The 16,600-nt window shown below is 36.4% G+C and overlaps 1 protein-coding gene and 1 gene segment (V, D, J or C); one reads left to right on the top strand and one right to left on the bottom strand.

The window, feature by feature from the left end:
- The first annotated feature begins 415 nt into the window (after positions 1–415).
- Positions 416–11,699, top strand: LOC109064774 (repulsive guidance molecule B-like). The gene is made up of 3 exons (XM_042756695.1): positions 416–911; positions 5,886–6,412; positions 8,999–11,699. Exons 1-3 carry the CDS (start codon positions 806–808, stop codon positions 9,671–9,673), a joined length of 1,308 nt encoding a protein of 435 aa, XP_042612629.1. The 5' UTR covers positions 416–805; the 3' UTR covers positions 9,674–11,699.
- Positions 11,700–12,497: 798 nt separating this feature from the next.
- Positions 12,498–15,280, bottom strand: LOC109064788. The segment is given in 5 exon segments: positions 12,498–13,016; positions 13,124–13,229; positions 13,303–13,365; positions 13,542–13,862; positions 14,953–15,280. Coding segments are annotated over 5 exon segments (528 nt in total).
- Between the last annotated feature and the right edge of the window lie 1,320 nt (positions 15,281–16,600).

The raw sequence follows: 16,600 nt of genomic DNA, 5'->3' as shown, positions 1-16,600 counted from the left end.
AAAATGAAAAATATTAATTTTCTTTTTTTTTTTTTTAAATTTAGTTTAGGTTTTGTTTACATCATTGTTAATTTATGCATGTTTCCATATAGCCCTTATAATTTCCATGGAGCCAGATTTTGTTGTGTTAAACTAATATTAAATATATGTATATGTGTATATATATATATATATACACACACACACACACACACACACACACACACAAGTTATAAGTGTACTGGCATAATAGCAAACTGAGTTTGCTTTATTCTCACAAAAATATAGGAAACAAAAACACCCCAGGACTACTGCTTCTAATTTCTCCCTGCTGAAAGTGAGAGCTCTGCTGTCAATCTGCGGCTGGAGTGTATGGTTTAAGGGGCGGGGCTTGTGTGTCAGTGTGGGCGGGGTTTCCGCTAAACTCTGGGTTAGGTTGATTCACTATGGATCATTGGGGAAAGACGGTGCTAGATTTCCTTGTGGCGGAGAAATCTGATGTGTAGGCAACATGAATCGGGCGATCGCGGGGCGCAGATTAATTTTAGCACGTAAACAGAATTCTTTCGTACTGATTATCTTCACTGAATAGAAAAACGAATACAAATTAAATAGCGTTTTTTCTCCCGTGCTCCAGGAAGAAGTGTTTTGGATCAGACTTTCCAAAATCACTACTTTGTTTCTCTTATGGAGGGCTCGTGTTACCTAAAAGTAACGTTAGTCGCGACTTAACAGAGTTACGCATCCCTACGTTAGGTGAAGTTCGGAGACGCGAGGCCCGATCTCTTGACCCGTGGAGTACTCTCGAGTCTCTCTGGATGGATGGATGGGTATGGGGAGAGCAGGATCTTACTACCCCGGGGCTGAGCGCCTCATCTCCCCGGTACTACATCTGCTAGTGCTGTGCTCCCTCTCTTCTCTCACTCACATAGGTAAACACAGTCTTACCACTTATGCATGATTAATTGGAAGTAAACAAGTAAAATATACATTAAACCACCTATATAAAGTACATTTTGTCTTGAGGGTGTGTTCAATTCTCGCTTGTATAATATTAAATTTATTTACGTGCTATGTTGTGACAGTGCTGGTTAATATTCAGATATGTATTCACAAAAAAGTGGATTCTGGTTGTTTATATGACGGTTTTACCGTCTGAGGCAGTGTCCTTCATCCGTGTCTTGTACATTTATTGTAGCTTTATTTCCAATAAAAGTAGTGCATTGATCTACGCTTCCCTCTTGCGCTTCACTGGATTGGTTGCTTTTCAAAGGAAATTAAATATTTATGAGTGATCGTAATATTAATTAATTTCGCATTGTATTCATGAGTGATTGTGTGTTTCGGTTTTATTTGTTGTTTGCTTTTGTTTTTATGATGGCAGACGGTATACTGTAAGTTGCACATCCATCTAGCTTTTGATCTGTTTTGTTATTTATTTAGTTTTTACCGCACTGATATATATATATATATATATATATATATATATATATATATATATATATATATATATATATATATATATAAAATTTTAATTAATGCTATATATATATGCAATAAGAAAAAATAGGTATATATATATATTTTTTTTTTTTTTTTTTTTTTTTTTTTTGTTTAATTTTATTTCAGTTATTTTGGTGCCTTTGTCCAGTTTGGACAGACTTAAATGATTTTGTTCAAATTGGGTTGGCTTCTGAGTAGGAGACTACACATTTGGTGCCCTGTTTTTACTTGGCACCTTGTCAAGTGCTCCACTTTGGGTGTCCTGGCCGTAGACTGTATTAATGCCATCATGAATTAAGAAGATATGGAATGCTGCTGGGTGTCCATTGAGCAGTCACACCTTCATAATTAATTTAACATGGACCCCTGGGCAGTCAGGCACTATGCACTTCACTGTTCCTCAGTAAGGCAAAAGATATGAAATGGATCAACTCAAATATGTTTTTATTTTTAAAAAATCATTTAAACAAGTATTAGTATTTTATATTGATTATGAAATTTACTTAGTGTGACCATTCCCAGTGTCACTGTCCCTTTCATGCTCTTAAATGCACAAATCTTGATAGGCTTCAGTTTTCTACAGCTGTAGATGTTTGCTTTCCTTTTAGCTGCAATATGCTAAAGTTATAATATAATATTAAAATATCTCTGAAATAATTTGAACAGCAGCCTATATTAAGTGTTTCATTTGGTAAGGAAATAATGTGGAAATAAGGAACAGGATTTAAGAAAACATCCATACAAAACGGAGTAATTTTTTTTTAAACAACTGCATGCTTGCTGTTCTTTTATTTCATCTTTGGCTATTAAATCTGGCTGTATCGTCTCCAAACGGGTTTAGTCCCAAATATACATCTACCCCTCGGTGGTATTTGATTGGATTATAATCTTGGCAAAAGTGAGAGACAGTTGCAGCTGTTCGGTTTCTTTTTTTTTTTTTGTTCATTCTCTTTCTTTCTCTGTCTTTTCTTATGTCCGTTTAGTGTTCGTAAGATTTCACAGACTACCTGTGCAAAGGAACCTTTTAAAACTTGTTAAATAGACACTTTTGTGGTTTACTGAGATAAATCTTACTAATACATACTAAAATTAGCCCACTGCACCATGGTTCGTTTTTATTTGTCTGATTTAAACTAGCATATTACAACACATCCCAAAGTTCAGTGCAACACATGATGTGCTCTGAATTTAAGGCTGGAGATGTCATTTAGACTCTGAGTCTTGTAAACCCCCCTGCTTTCTCCAGATCTTCGCGTTCACTCCTGGAGAAGGCGTGGGCCTGTTGACCTCTCTGCCCAGGCCAAATTCCACATCTTGAAATTTCACTCCGCACACACTCTTTGGGCCCCTCCACAGCTGAGAATGGCTGCTCAGACGGCCGGCCACCTTGAGAAAATATTTCCAACGTCTTAATAGCAACAAGGGTGTGCACTGTGCTCGAAACGAGACGGATCACCCCAGCAGCAGGATCGCAGAAATGTACTGAGCCTGCGACACAAACATTGTGTTTTCTCCATCCTGTGATTTGCTGTGCTTTTATGTTCTTTGCAGGAACATTATAAGCTCTAAAAGTTGTTTAAATAATTAAATATTTTATTCATGTAATGTGTAGTTTTAATATTAGAGATTTATTGATTAAAAAGGAAATAAATACATTTCATTCTAGGTTTGTGGATATTTAAGGATTTGCCTTACCGTAAACCACTTTAAAAGCAGTTCAAATGAGCCTTTCTTCAGATTTCTGGCATTTCAGTGTTTAGGTTTAACATTTGTCAGGATACTGAGACATTCTAACACAAAGTGTGATATTTTTCCCCCCTCGTCTGCCAGTACTAGCTTAGGATCTGCTGCCCCCAACTGGGGGTCCCCTAAGACGGTCCTTGCAAGTGTTTTGCACAGAGGATGTAGTCAGTAAGAATTAAATTGCATTGGGTCACTCACACCAGGTCTTAAGGGGATTGTCAGGTGACAAGTTAATTGTGTTTCAACAAGCATCCAGCAAAAACAACTCAAGTCCAGGATTGCTGTGAACTGGATTATGGTTGGGTGGCAGATTTATCGCTTTACTTTGTGCACTAGAAAGAGCACACATGTGGACTTTTACGATAATCTACATTCAGATTACACCATATTCCTCACAAAATATCATAGATCTAAAAACAGACAGCCTTCCCAACGCCTCACACCATACTGCTACTAGAAACAATGGAGGCACATGCGTTTGATGGGCGACGAGGTCACATATGGCCTCCATGAAAAGCCTCTCTGTTTCCCCATCATATGTAGGACATACCTAGCTAATACAGTTACATTCGCAGCACGGTCTTTTTTATATTCCAGCAAACCGCTGTTTGTTGGTCCTTCGATATTACTCGGTGCGCATCTGCTTTGAGCATCCGCTCGGACTATAAAAGGGAATGTGCCGGAGATGGCTTTGTCTTGCATGCCTTGCCAAGTATTTTTCATTCTGGTACAGATGTCACTGGAGCCTTGCTTGATAAAACACAGCGGGAGGTGGATGGGAGAGGGGACTGCCTTTTTCCTCTCCCTTCCAGCCAATATCTTTCTAGCACAACATCAACATGGCTTCAGCCAGGCTACAGTATTGTCTTACAGCATGTTACTGAAACACAATCTAGCCCGTGCTTTGTCATGCCTCCTTCTCCTCCAGCGCTGACTGCAGCGCAAAGCAGATAAGCCGATCCGCTACAGCACTCCGCGTCATCTGATAATCAAATCAGATGCATTTGAATCTGCTGCGGTCGGAGTTATTGGCGTGGCAGGCAGAAATGGGTGGCCCTGACTGTGTAAGATAGAGTCATCACAAGCGTGTTAATGGAGAGGCTGCAGCTGATATCAGATTAGGACGGGCTCGTTCTGAGCTAATGCAATTGGGCCGCACTCAAAAGTGAGGCATTAAGACTCTAAGTGATGCAGTGTGGAGGCTGTTGTCCTTTTCTGGGAGATGTTGTTTTGCTTGTGCCGTGTCATTGGTGGCTAATTGGGGGTGGCGCGTGACATGATGACAAGATCTTGGGCGTATTTTTGACAACAAGTGTGTATAAAACCATAAAAGTGTTATTGGCTCGACTCCAAGTAAAGGAGCATTCAAAGAAAACATTTTTTTTGGTTTTGTTACTCTTTGACCACACCCTAATGACGCTTTGAGGTAAATAGTTGGATGTAGTTTGTATTCCATGACTCTTTTGTGCTTACAAGCACATGTGCTGGATTTTGTGGATGGCTAAAGCCTCCTGTGCTCTTTTTCTCATTTGAAGTGCCGTTTTATTTGATTTTATTGCGGCCATAAGCATTCTACTTTGTAGATGACAGGAGGTTTCACACACTTGTTGAGCCGACTGTTCATGTTTCTAGACCATAATGTAAAACACACATGGAGTCACGCTGTGAAGAAACGCACAGTCCTCTAGCACACCTTATTACACTTAAGCAGTTTAAACTGGTTTATGACACGAGGCACAACAATAGATGTCAGAAGATTCTGGCTTGTATTTTTGTTCATAGTTAATGTGTTCAGCTGGTTAAATCAGTATTCTTTTAAACGTCTAGTTTAAAACGCACGTGCCAAGTTCTTGGAAATGTTCTCTTTAAATTCATGTTGATTTCATATGGTTTTGAAACACTTTTCAAGAAAAAAATTAAATGTAAATTGTCATGTGGTATAACAATCAAGTAAAAAGGAATAACACATTTTCCTTGCAATATGAATTCATATGAGTGTACACATTTTTTTTTAGGGTGAAGAGTATTTTTATGAATATCATGAATTTATAAATATATATATTTTTTAAAATATCATAAATATACTTTTAATATGACATTTTACAACCTGAACTAACCTTGCCTTGTCATTAGAAAGGTCAAATGATCGAAATCTTAAGAGACTTGAGGTAGTCATGAGCATCTGCAGGCTTCTTTCTGTGATATCATTTCCTTTTTTATATTTTTTACCACATGTTGCTTGTGTCACATGACTTTTATTAGATGCATCACATGACTTTGATAAGGAATTTGTTTTTCAAATATTAATAAAATTATATAACTGCTTCACTCCCGTCCCGTCCCTGTGTTGTTTTTTAATAGAAATAATAAAAAAATGCATGCCAAACTATTTTTTTTCCCTTTCTTGTGCTAAAGCAACAGTTGCATCATGGTGACATATATTAAAATATATATATATATATATATATATATATATATATATATATATATATATATATATATATATATATATATATATATATGAAATTTGCATGAAAACATGCTCATCATTGAAGAGGTGCATTCAGGTTGTTCGTGATATGTTTGAGTTGAATTTTTGAATAATAATTTTTTCAAGTTTTCTGAAATGAAGAATGTTAAAACTTTGTGTTGTTTCTCAGGTGAGAGCCAGGTCCAGACTCCACAGTGCCGTATCCAGAAGTGCACCACTGACTTCGTCTCTCTCACTTCCCATCTTAACCCTTCACTAGATGGCTTTGATACTGAGTTCTGTAAGGCACTGCGAGCCTATTCCGCCTGCACCCAGCGCACATCCAAGAGCTGCAGGGGAAACCTGGTCTTCCACTCTGCCATGCTGGGCATCAGTGATCTCATGAGCCAGAGGAACTGCTCCAAGGACGGGCCAACATCGTCTACTCATCCCGTCATCCCCATTGAGCCATGCAACTATCACAGCCGTCATCACCAAGCAGTTCAGCCCGGGACTGGGACTGGGGCTCCAGAGCACCCACGACCAATCTACTTGTTCTGTGGCCTGTTTGGGGACCCTCATCTTAGAACTTTCAAGGACCATTTTCAGACCTGTAAGGTTGAAGGGGCATGGCCTCTTATTGATAACAATTACCTGTCAGTGCAGGTCACAAATGTTCCAGTGGTATATGGATCCAGTGCCACAGCAACCAACAAGGTGAGTTGTTTTCTTTTTATTATATAACTAATATCATACAAGTCTTTTTTGTGAAGAATTATGTGTTAATTTCTTTGGGAAAAGTTGATTAGTTTGTGAGAAGTGTCTTGGAGATGCAGCGTATTTATGTTTCCAAAAATTACAAATAAAAAGTTAGTAGGACTTCACTATATGGTGCAGTTCATTACAGTGTTATTAATGTTAACAACACTTACATTGTATGAAAAAAAAAACCTAAAACTTATTGTAAACTAAAACTATTAAAAATAGTTTTCTTTAATTGGAATAAAGCTGAAATAAAAACTCCAAATTAAAAATTGAAACCGAAAATTTTAAATGTTGTTCTTTAATTGGAATAAAGCTGAAATAAGTTCTAAAGGTTATAAATTTAAACCTTGAATAATAAAGTGGTTTATGTTGAAGTTCTAAAGTTCCAAAACACAAAACTGCTAAAAATATAAACAAAAAACTAATAAAATGACAAAAATGGATAAAAGATATTAAAATATTATAAATACTAAAATAACGCTGGTTCATACTGAACTAAAAATAAATAATGTTTTCCTTGCAGGATTTTGATACATTTTGTTCATTGTTAATTCACATTAATTCAAAATGTTATTTTATACAAATTGAAATGTTAAAAAATATATAGTATTCATAGAAATTAAAATTAACCAGGTCAAATAGATCCTGAAAATGTGTTGTTCATTGTTATTTCAGGTCTTGAAACTTTTAAGTCGAATTTGATCCTAAATTGCAAGAAGTTTTTTTTTTTCTCTAATAAAAATGTAAAAATGTTTTTATCGTTGTTTGAAGTGTATGATGTTTCTCTAAATAAGAGTATATGGGTAAGATTATCAGAATGAGCTGCAGAAAGCAGATAAGAATTATCTCTTTCAACTTTGACCAAGTATTCACAGGTGCAAGTTAAACAAAGCGAACAGCTCTAGTCTTGTGACTAACACTTGTGACCAACGTGTCTGTGAAATTCTAATATCATTAATGACTGGAAGCCTGCGCTGTGGCGTGACCCATAATAAGGTGACTTTGAAAGAAGCCTCTGTCTTCATTTTTCCAAGTGTGGGGCTTATAGGCAAACACTCAAAGCAAACCCGCTTACACACACCCATTTCAAACCCATTTCAAATGTGCTGATGCAGAATATTGACTGCTGGCGACATGTTTACTGATTTTTATAACCTGAAGTAGCTGGAAGCTTGTGTATATTACAGCCTGAGCAGACTGCATTCGTCAGATACTCGCTTTTTGTTTTCAAAGTAAAGCAGTTGAGCCCATCAATGGACAGATGTGGCTTCAAATGCTAAGTTTGGCCGCTGATGCTAATTACCTCTCGTTTGACCCCTTGACCTTGAAGGTGGGAGCCATTATTAAACATTTGCAAGTAATTATTAGCACACACTGCTTAACTGAGGCCTTTTCAGCTGCCTCACCTTATGGCCAACTGGTCATCATTTTTCATCCTTGTTCTGTGTACAAAGCTGCTATTCATCCGCCGCTAATGTAACGCCACACTTCTTGTTAGCCAGTGCTTTTGCTTCCCACAAGTCTTAGAGTTTCACAGCTGTATACTGGCTGCATTTTATGGTTAACACTTGCAGGGCGAAAGGGTTTGCGGATCTGTAAATACATGTTATATTCTAAACAACTGACGTATACGGATCTTATTGTTTTATCACTTCTCATTTTCAGTCTCGGGCTTAAAACCATTTCAGTACTTTGCAGGTGAATTGTGTTATTATTTTCAGTATTAATAAACATTTTACTATCCCAGTGTAATATGCAGAGAGTAAAAAGGCCATTTGTAGGCTGATTGCTCCAGAAACTAACACTGTGGTGCTGTGAAAACATTCCTCTGTTTGTTTGTGCATTTTGACCGGACCAACAGAGCAACATTGACTCAACCAATGGCATGTGTTTGTGGTGAGGATATCTATTTGTCTAACCAAAGGCAGATATGGAGAGTGTCCATGAAACCAGACTGATAAAATAAATAAAACCAATAAAAAAAAAAGCAATAACTTTTCAATTTATAATTTTTTTTTTATTGGGTCTGCAAATAAATGGCACATTTTGGTGTATTAATAATAATAATAATAATATATGTTTTCATTGTTGTAGTAATCATTTAGAAAAATTCGTTCAACATATTTGATATCAGACACCTAAACAAAAAATAATTTGTATTGATATTGGTCATAAAAAAGCAACATCGGTTAATCTCAGCTATTAGTGCAGAATATTTGCACTTCACCATCTCATGCAATAAGTGGAAGTAGCACCAGATCTTTTCTTCTGAAATGTAATATATTACAGTGAAACAGAAAAAGAAAAAAAAGTTCAAGCAGACTAAATGATTGGACAAGTCCACCAGAAGATCCAGTTGTGACAATTTGGTTTAAAAATTAAAAGAAAAATGGAAACTTATGCATTGATGAATCATTCACAAAAAGATCAATAACATGCATTTAGAAAAACGATATGGTGAAAATCCATTTCATGTCAACTTCGATGTTTTTGGTCAATACTGGAGTTTTTAACTATGCTTTCTGTGCTTCTTTTAAGATCACAATAATCTTCAAACCATACCAAGAATGCACAGACCAGAAGGTCTACCAGGCCGTAACAGATGACCTTCCAGCCGCTTTTGTGGACGGCACCATAAGCGGGGGCGATAGCGAGACCCGCAGCATCTGGATCCTGGAGAAGTCGCCGGGTCGACACGTCGAGATCCACGCCGCATACATCGGTGTCACCATAATCATACGCCAGCAGGGCCGTTACCTGACGCTAGCTGTGCGAATGCCAGAAGAGCTCGCCATGGCCTTCGACGAAACGCAGGACCTGCAGCTTTGCATGAACGGTTGCCCCACATCAGAACGCATCGACCAGGAGGGACATCTTCAGCTGCCCATGCTGGGCCTCCAGCAGGCCAGCTTTCAGCAGCAGGCGAGGGTCGAAGCCCAGAGAGGGGTGTTCACCCTCGAAAGCGCCTCCAGGAAGTGCAGGGAGCAACTGGAGGTTAAGGACATATATTTCCACTCCTGCGTGTTTGACCTGCTCACCACTGGAGATGCGAACTTCACCACTGCCGCCTACAACGCCCTGAAGGACATGGAGACTCTGCACCCCAAGAGGGAGCACTGGCATATTTTTCCTAACTCAGCCCCAGGGCTGAGGCCGTTTTCATTGCTCCTCAATGCACTGCTAACTGGCTTCCTCATCACTGTGCTTTTATAAGGTGTACAGTGTTTTGATAACTGTTTTGAAGAAGAAAAAAGACAGAAAACGAGACTGTAAAAAGTCAGTACTCTGGGTAAAGAGTACTTTGTATATACTGTCTGTGTGGAGAATGAATGTTAGAATACGAACCTTCATTAGACTGTACATTTTGTGTAAATCATGTTTTCAAGAGAGCTGAATATTGTAGATTTTTGTGAGTGAATTTTTTGAGATTTCATGTTTTTGTCCTCAGGAGAGGAAATCTTAATGGAAGCACTTTATTTTTATTAGATTTATTTTTTTTGTTGTTGTTTGTTTTTGCAACTAGAAAACTGTTCCATGGAACCAGTGCTCAATAATCTTACACTCTGCACATTTTCTTTGATACATTTCTGTAGGTCTCTGTACAAATGGTACTTACCTCACCATCTTGTTCTTGTAGAACCATTTTTCACAATGTGGCTGGCGTAGTGATTGTGTGATAGAGGTTTAACGAAGGATCATGTTGACTAGACTTTCACTTTATCTGTTTTTTAGTTCTGGTACTCAGCTGTTGAGTCACGTTGATCAGCAAAATCAAGTGACGAATTCAGGCGAATGCAGCAGACGAAGGTTGAAGTGCACTTAATTCAGAAATTCAAATGGAAATTTTTCTGTCGTTGAATATTGGAATTGTATTGGGAGTTTGGTCCATTTTATAAATGACAATCAGAATTTCTTTTGTTTGGTGCAAAGTCTACCTAATGGGCGAACACAAAACATTAATCCTGAAGAGTCCGTTTTAGAGACACCAAAATAATTATGCTAAAAGTTTCATCTAATTTCATAGTGAGTGACTCTCATTGAGTGAACTGGAAAATGGATGTTGCATAAGTGCTAAAGTGGGCCATGTCTCATTCCTAGTCGCACAAACGGACTTCTAGAATGGCTTCTCGCAAGATTACATTTATTATCTTTGTCCCTTTGCCAAACAAATATTGACTATCTGTTCAAAGTGTTAAGTTCCCTTACGTCCTTGTTTTATCCTTGACCAAAGATATGATGCAGAAGCAACACGCATTTCAGATCTTTTGCAAGACATACTGTGGGCTTCCCTATACATTATATTTTGCCAAAAACGATGGTGTGGTATTGTCATGTTTAGCAAGCCAGTGCCATAAATCGACTCACCTGACTTGGTTTTAAAAAATCAGAAATATGTTCAGTGGAATCATTATTTGGCCCTGCAAGCATTGTATCAGTTATTTCGTCAGCCAAAAGTGCAACTTGAGCCGTGGTTCTTTTGCTGAATGCACCTCAGCAGTGATTTCATTCAGAGAGCTTTCAAAGCAAATGAAGGATATTCCGAAACGCTTATGTCTCTATTTGCTTTGAGTGTGGCATTGGCCTGATGGACACACAATTCATTTGATGAAATCGAATTGTATACCTTCTGGGCTTTACTGCCCAACTGCTCCAGAAGCCATGCCAACACTCCTGTTAAGCACGTTTCAAAACCAAGACTTGCTACTGTAGAGACGTCATTGTTTAACTACTGCCAGTGCTGAAGAGCTGCTACAATACTGTGATAAGTGTAATCGATTGTATTTGGAACACTGGGAGTTTCAGGGGCAGTGATTGGCCAGATCCGAAACAGGATCATTTGATTGGCCGAATGGCCTAAATCAGTGTACAGTGGGATTTTTTCCACCTTATAAACCAGAACAAGGCATCAGAGTGCAATTAACTAACTGCCATGGAAAGCCTTCATCCTGTGTTTTTGCATTTCGCATTTGATCTTGTGATCTCTTACTTTTGTGTGAACATTGTTTTTGTGAAGAGTGACTGCTTAATGTTTATACTTAAATTATTTATGAAATATAGTGTCTTGTTAGAGAAGTTAAGCTCCATACTCTTGCCGTTGAAAAACGTTTGAGATGTGATTGTTCTGCCACCTAGTGGGTCACCATTGTTACATCAGTGTTTTAGTATTGTACAGATGCTGTTTAAAAAAAAAAGGAAAAAAAATGTGTTATTTAAAACAATAAATGAAAAATACATAAATGCACTGGCTTTAGGTTTTTTTTTTATTTATTTTTTTTACGCTTTTCAATTGTGGTGTAATCATTAATTGACATATACATTAATTGGCATGTACATTTACATTTATTAATTTAGCATATGCATATATCCAAAGCAAGAACTCAAGCCAATGTAACACAGTACAAGTAGCACTAACATAAAAAAGTATCGTAGTACAAAACTATAGCAGATTTGTAAACATGCAAACAATCAAGTTCTCCTTAGTTCTACAAAGTCAAGTGCTCTTAATAACATTTTTTCTATTTTTCTGTAATATACACTACCGTTCAAAATTTAAGGGTCATTGTTGTTGTTGTTTTTTTTAATATTAATACATATTACAAAATATTTCTGTCAAATAAATGCTATTCTTTTTAACTTTCTATTCATCAAAGAACCCTGAAAAAAATGTTGCGCTGTTTCCACAACAATATTCACCACAGCTGTGTTCAACATTGATAATAATAAGAAATGCTCCTTGAGCCACAAATCAGCATATTAGAATGATTTCTGAAAGATCATGTGGCACTGAAGCGTGGAGTAATGATGCTGAAAATTCATAATTCAACATAAATAAATAACATTTGAAAATATATTCAAATAGAAAACACATATTTTAAAGGTTAATAATATTTCAGAATATTACTGTTTTTCTTGAATTTTGATCAAATAAATGCAGCCTTGGTGAGCCTGGAGAGACTTTAATTATTATTATTATTATTATTATTATTATTATTATTATTTTATAAAAACAGCAAACTTTTGAACGGTAGTGTAATTAAAACAAATTGTGAATATTTATGCTCAAAAAATAAATGCAAAATAATCTTGATGAAGCACTGATGTCACATTCACAAATCTCCCAAAATGAAATGAAACAGTGTCTCAATCTTTGATAGAGTGTTATGCACAATGATCTCATTCACTTGCAATACAGAGAGTTTCATCAAAGCTTCATCATTGTCAGACAGATCAAAAGTTCATCAGTGTTACATTAATGGAAGCTGACTTTACAATGTCATTTAAAGCTTTTATATTTGACAATGGCCTACAAAAACAGCTTGTGGTGCAGTGCATTTGTTGTATTGTGTACATGATGTGGTTTGAGCAGCTATTACACTCATCTGCCCACATATCGAAGCACCTGCGTCTTGTGGCATGATGCTGTTCTGAAGCTCATCGAGACCCTCGTCAACATTTCAGATTCTCATTTACATGAACTGGAATTCCTCCTCCTGCTATAAACCTCCAGCAGCACGTCCAATTAACTTAGACATCCATGGCAGTTGTTTTTGAAACTCTGCAATTTTGCAGACGACAAATATGACAGGTTTCAGTATAACTGTGAAAAATTTGTATGAATTATTTCACTGCTGGCATTGCATATGCAGATATATTAGCACTTACCACTTTATAACGGCTTGCACTGTCATCAAAACGTTGAAAATGGTGATTTTGAGGAGGATAATTCTGAGAGCTTGAACAAATAATAGATCTTTGTTTGCTCGAACATCTGTAAAAGTACAGAAAAATGAGTAGAAAATAAACAAAGAATTAATTTTTAAGGATTAAATAATGTACTGTACCTTCCAAAAAACTGCTTTGATTGTCCAAACACGTATCAAACGTTTCTTCATCATCATCCATTTCTGAAATGAACAGCTTATTAGTGATACATTTTACAGTAACGCTTTACAATAAGGTCCCATTTGCTTACATGAACTACCAATGAGCAACACGTTTGTTCCAGCATTTATTCATCTATGTAAATAGTAGTTAATAAAAAAATAAAAAATAAATACAGCATTGTTACAGTATAGTTTACCAGTTGTCTCCATTGGGAGTCCAGCATAATGTCTGTGCATGAGTTGATCGGAGCCTCTGTGACTCACAAAGCAGGTGTAGGACATCCATTCACTCGTGGGCACAGATATAACAGACATTGTGCTCTGAATGCCACTGTGTCCTTGGAGTAAGTTAGGAACCGCTGGATTAGTTCCTCTGATGCCACTAGAAATCCAGGTGACCTCCAGCTCTCCTTGATGAATGTCATGAACCACGCACACCAGGATGGACAAGCCTCTGAGATCAGTGTTCAAGTGAAATGGTGGAGATAAGATGGCATATGGGACAGCATCTGATCCCACTTCAAAGACGAGAACAAAACTCAGAAATGTTAGTATTAGTGTACATAGACGGTTATAAAATTTTGGGGTCAGTATCACGGTTTCCACAAAAATATTACGCTGTTTCCAACACTGATAATAATAAGAAATGTTTTGTAATCCACAAATCAGCATATGTGACCCTGGATCACAGAACCAGTCTTAAGTATCACAGGTATATTTGTAGCAATAGCCAAAAATACATGGTTCAAAATTACAGATTTTTCTTTTATGCCAAAAATCATTAGGATATTAAGTAAAGATCATGTTCCATTAAGATATTTTGTAAATTTCCTACCGTAAATATATCAACACTTCATTTTTGATTAGTAATATGTATTGCTAAGAACATCATTTGGACAATTTTAAAGGTGATTTTCTCAACATTTAGATTTTTGCACCCTTAGATTCCAGATATTCAAATAGTTGTATCTCAGCCAAATATTTTCCTATCCTTACAAACCATACATCAATGGAAAGCTTATTTATTCAGCTTTCATGTGATGTATACATTTCAATTTCAAAAAAATGACACTTAAGACTGGTTTTGTGGTCACATATTAGAATGATTTCTGAAGCATTGTGTGACACTGAAGACTGGAGTAATGATGCTGAAATTTTTAAATATATTAAAATAGAAAAGATTTATTTTAAATTGTAACAATATTTCAAAATAGTGTTTTTTACTGTATTTTAATCAAATGTACTCAGCCTCATGAGACCTCAAAAACATAAAAATATCTTACCAACCCCAAACTTTTGAACTGTACACTGTTAAAAGTTACAGTGACAATTTTCACCCAGAAGCTGCTAAATTCCAATTAATTACAAAGAAACGGTAACACATTGAATTAAATGTGAAATTTTGAAGTAGGAAAACTGAATAGTATTTTCTTTTAAAATCTTTATATATAACCGTGTAGTATATAGCCTATTTAAAAATAAACGACAAGAGCAACCCTATTATTGCAGAAATACATATATGATTTAATGAAGTGCCTTTACCTGAGCTTTGTAATTGCTACAAATGTTAGTAATTGTGCTAGCTTCCCTATAAAGTCTACAACTTACTTGTAAAAAGCATGGTGGTGAGGAGGGTCGGAAGCATGTTGATGTTGTCTAGCTCTGTGAGTTCAGCCAGCCATTGGAAAGGATTATCAAGTTTCAGTCATGTGATTTCACACCCGCGTGGAATCTTTCCATCGTTTGTTTGTGTTGGTCTCAGGGGAGCTGTGCCAAAATACTGTATGGCTGGACTAAAATGAGAACACAAAAGACATGTGCTGCTTAACATGCCGATACACTTATTTTGGCATCAGGTTTCATTCATGGGATAAAATAACTTGCTTGCAATTCAACATTTTACACAATCCGCTCATTCACCTCGCTGTCTCCAGTTCCATCATCATTTGAATTTAAGAATATTTGTCAGACAAAGTATGTATTTTTATATAATGATAGACATAAAAAAAATGTTCTTTCTGGTGGGATATGTTTTAAATACTTGTTAGAATGTGAAGTGGAGCGCGTTTTTCTAAAGATTCACACCTGTTTTATGTTGGTTTCTTCTGTGGTGAGAGACTGATCATATCAATACCAACGGCTGTACCTGCTGCTTTGTACATCTGGATGAAATAAAACTGCACTTTCAAAGAATGTTTTGATCAGGTATTGGATAAAGGTTCTTGATCTTTACTAAAAGTCTTTTACATGAAACGAAAGTAGCAGCAATCGCTGGACACTGGCCATTTTTGCAAGTCAGGTTCAAGACTTACAGTAGGTAGACATCCAAAACGTCACTTCTACCGCCGCTCGTACCGCCGCCGCGGCGTCTGCAAAGTGCATTTGCAGCTTTTGACCGCTGAGTGGCGCTTTAATCACAAGTTTTCAAACAAGCGCATCAAAGCACATTTTCGCAAATAGACGTCAGTTTTGCCTCTCTGATGTGTTATATTTTTGACGGCTGCAGTCAGAGAAAATGAAAGAAAAACACTATAGTTCAAAATATTTAATATTCACAGATGAAAGTTTGGTAATTATAAAGTTATGTGCATTTCTTAGAACGAATTCAAGCAGGATAAATGTCAAGCCTGTGCCTGAGCCTGTGCTTATATTTTCTCTAAGCTACACAGTATTACACCATATTTTAGATTTGACACATTTAATAGGTGTGCAGTATTATTTATATAATATGAATTATGTGTTATATTATTCAAAAGAAATTGTGGTTTACTTTGCATCAGAGCATTAAAAGTGGTAGCCTATTTTAGTGAGCTAGGCTACATGGATTTATATGCAAAATGTCAATATTCTCATATATTAGGCCTATATTTTAATTTATATTTTAAAATTCCTTTAATAAAACAACATGCATTTTTGTTATTCGTTAACTGTCCTTTATTTTGACAGACAAAATGGGAAAATATATTTGTCTGTAAGAAATTGTTGCTTGTTTTATAAATTATTTTCTTTTAGTAAAACGTGAGGCACTGTATAATTTCGTTCCCATTATTTAGGCCTGATTAAAACAAGAAACGAATAAATTAAACCTGCACGATTTAGCTAAATCATTGAAATTCTAAAGAATGGACGGATTTAATAAAACGTCCTCACGATTAAACTCAAGTTCTCTCATTATAATCACCAAACTGCAAATGATGTAAAAAAAAAAAAAAAAAAAAAAGATCTTCATTAATAGACAACTTCAGTGATTTTAAAG

This window comes from Cyprinus carpio, chromosome A5, assembly GCF_018340385.1.
Source record: "Cyprinus carpio isolate SPL01 chromosome A5, ASM1834038v1, whole genome shotgun sequence".
NCBI classification, from domain to species: domain Eukaryota; kingdom Metazoa; phylum Chordata; class Actinopteri; order Cypriniformes; family Cyprinidae; genus Cyprinus; species Cyprinus carpio.
This window is presented reverse-complemented; position numbering and strand designations above follow the sequence as displayed.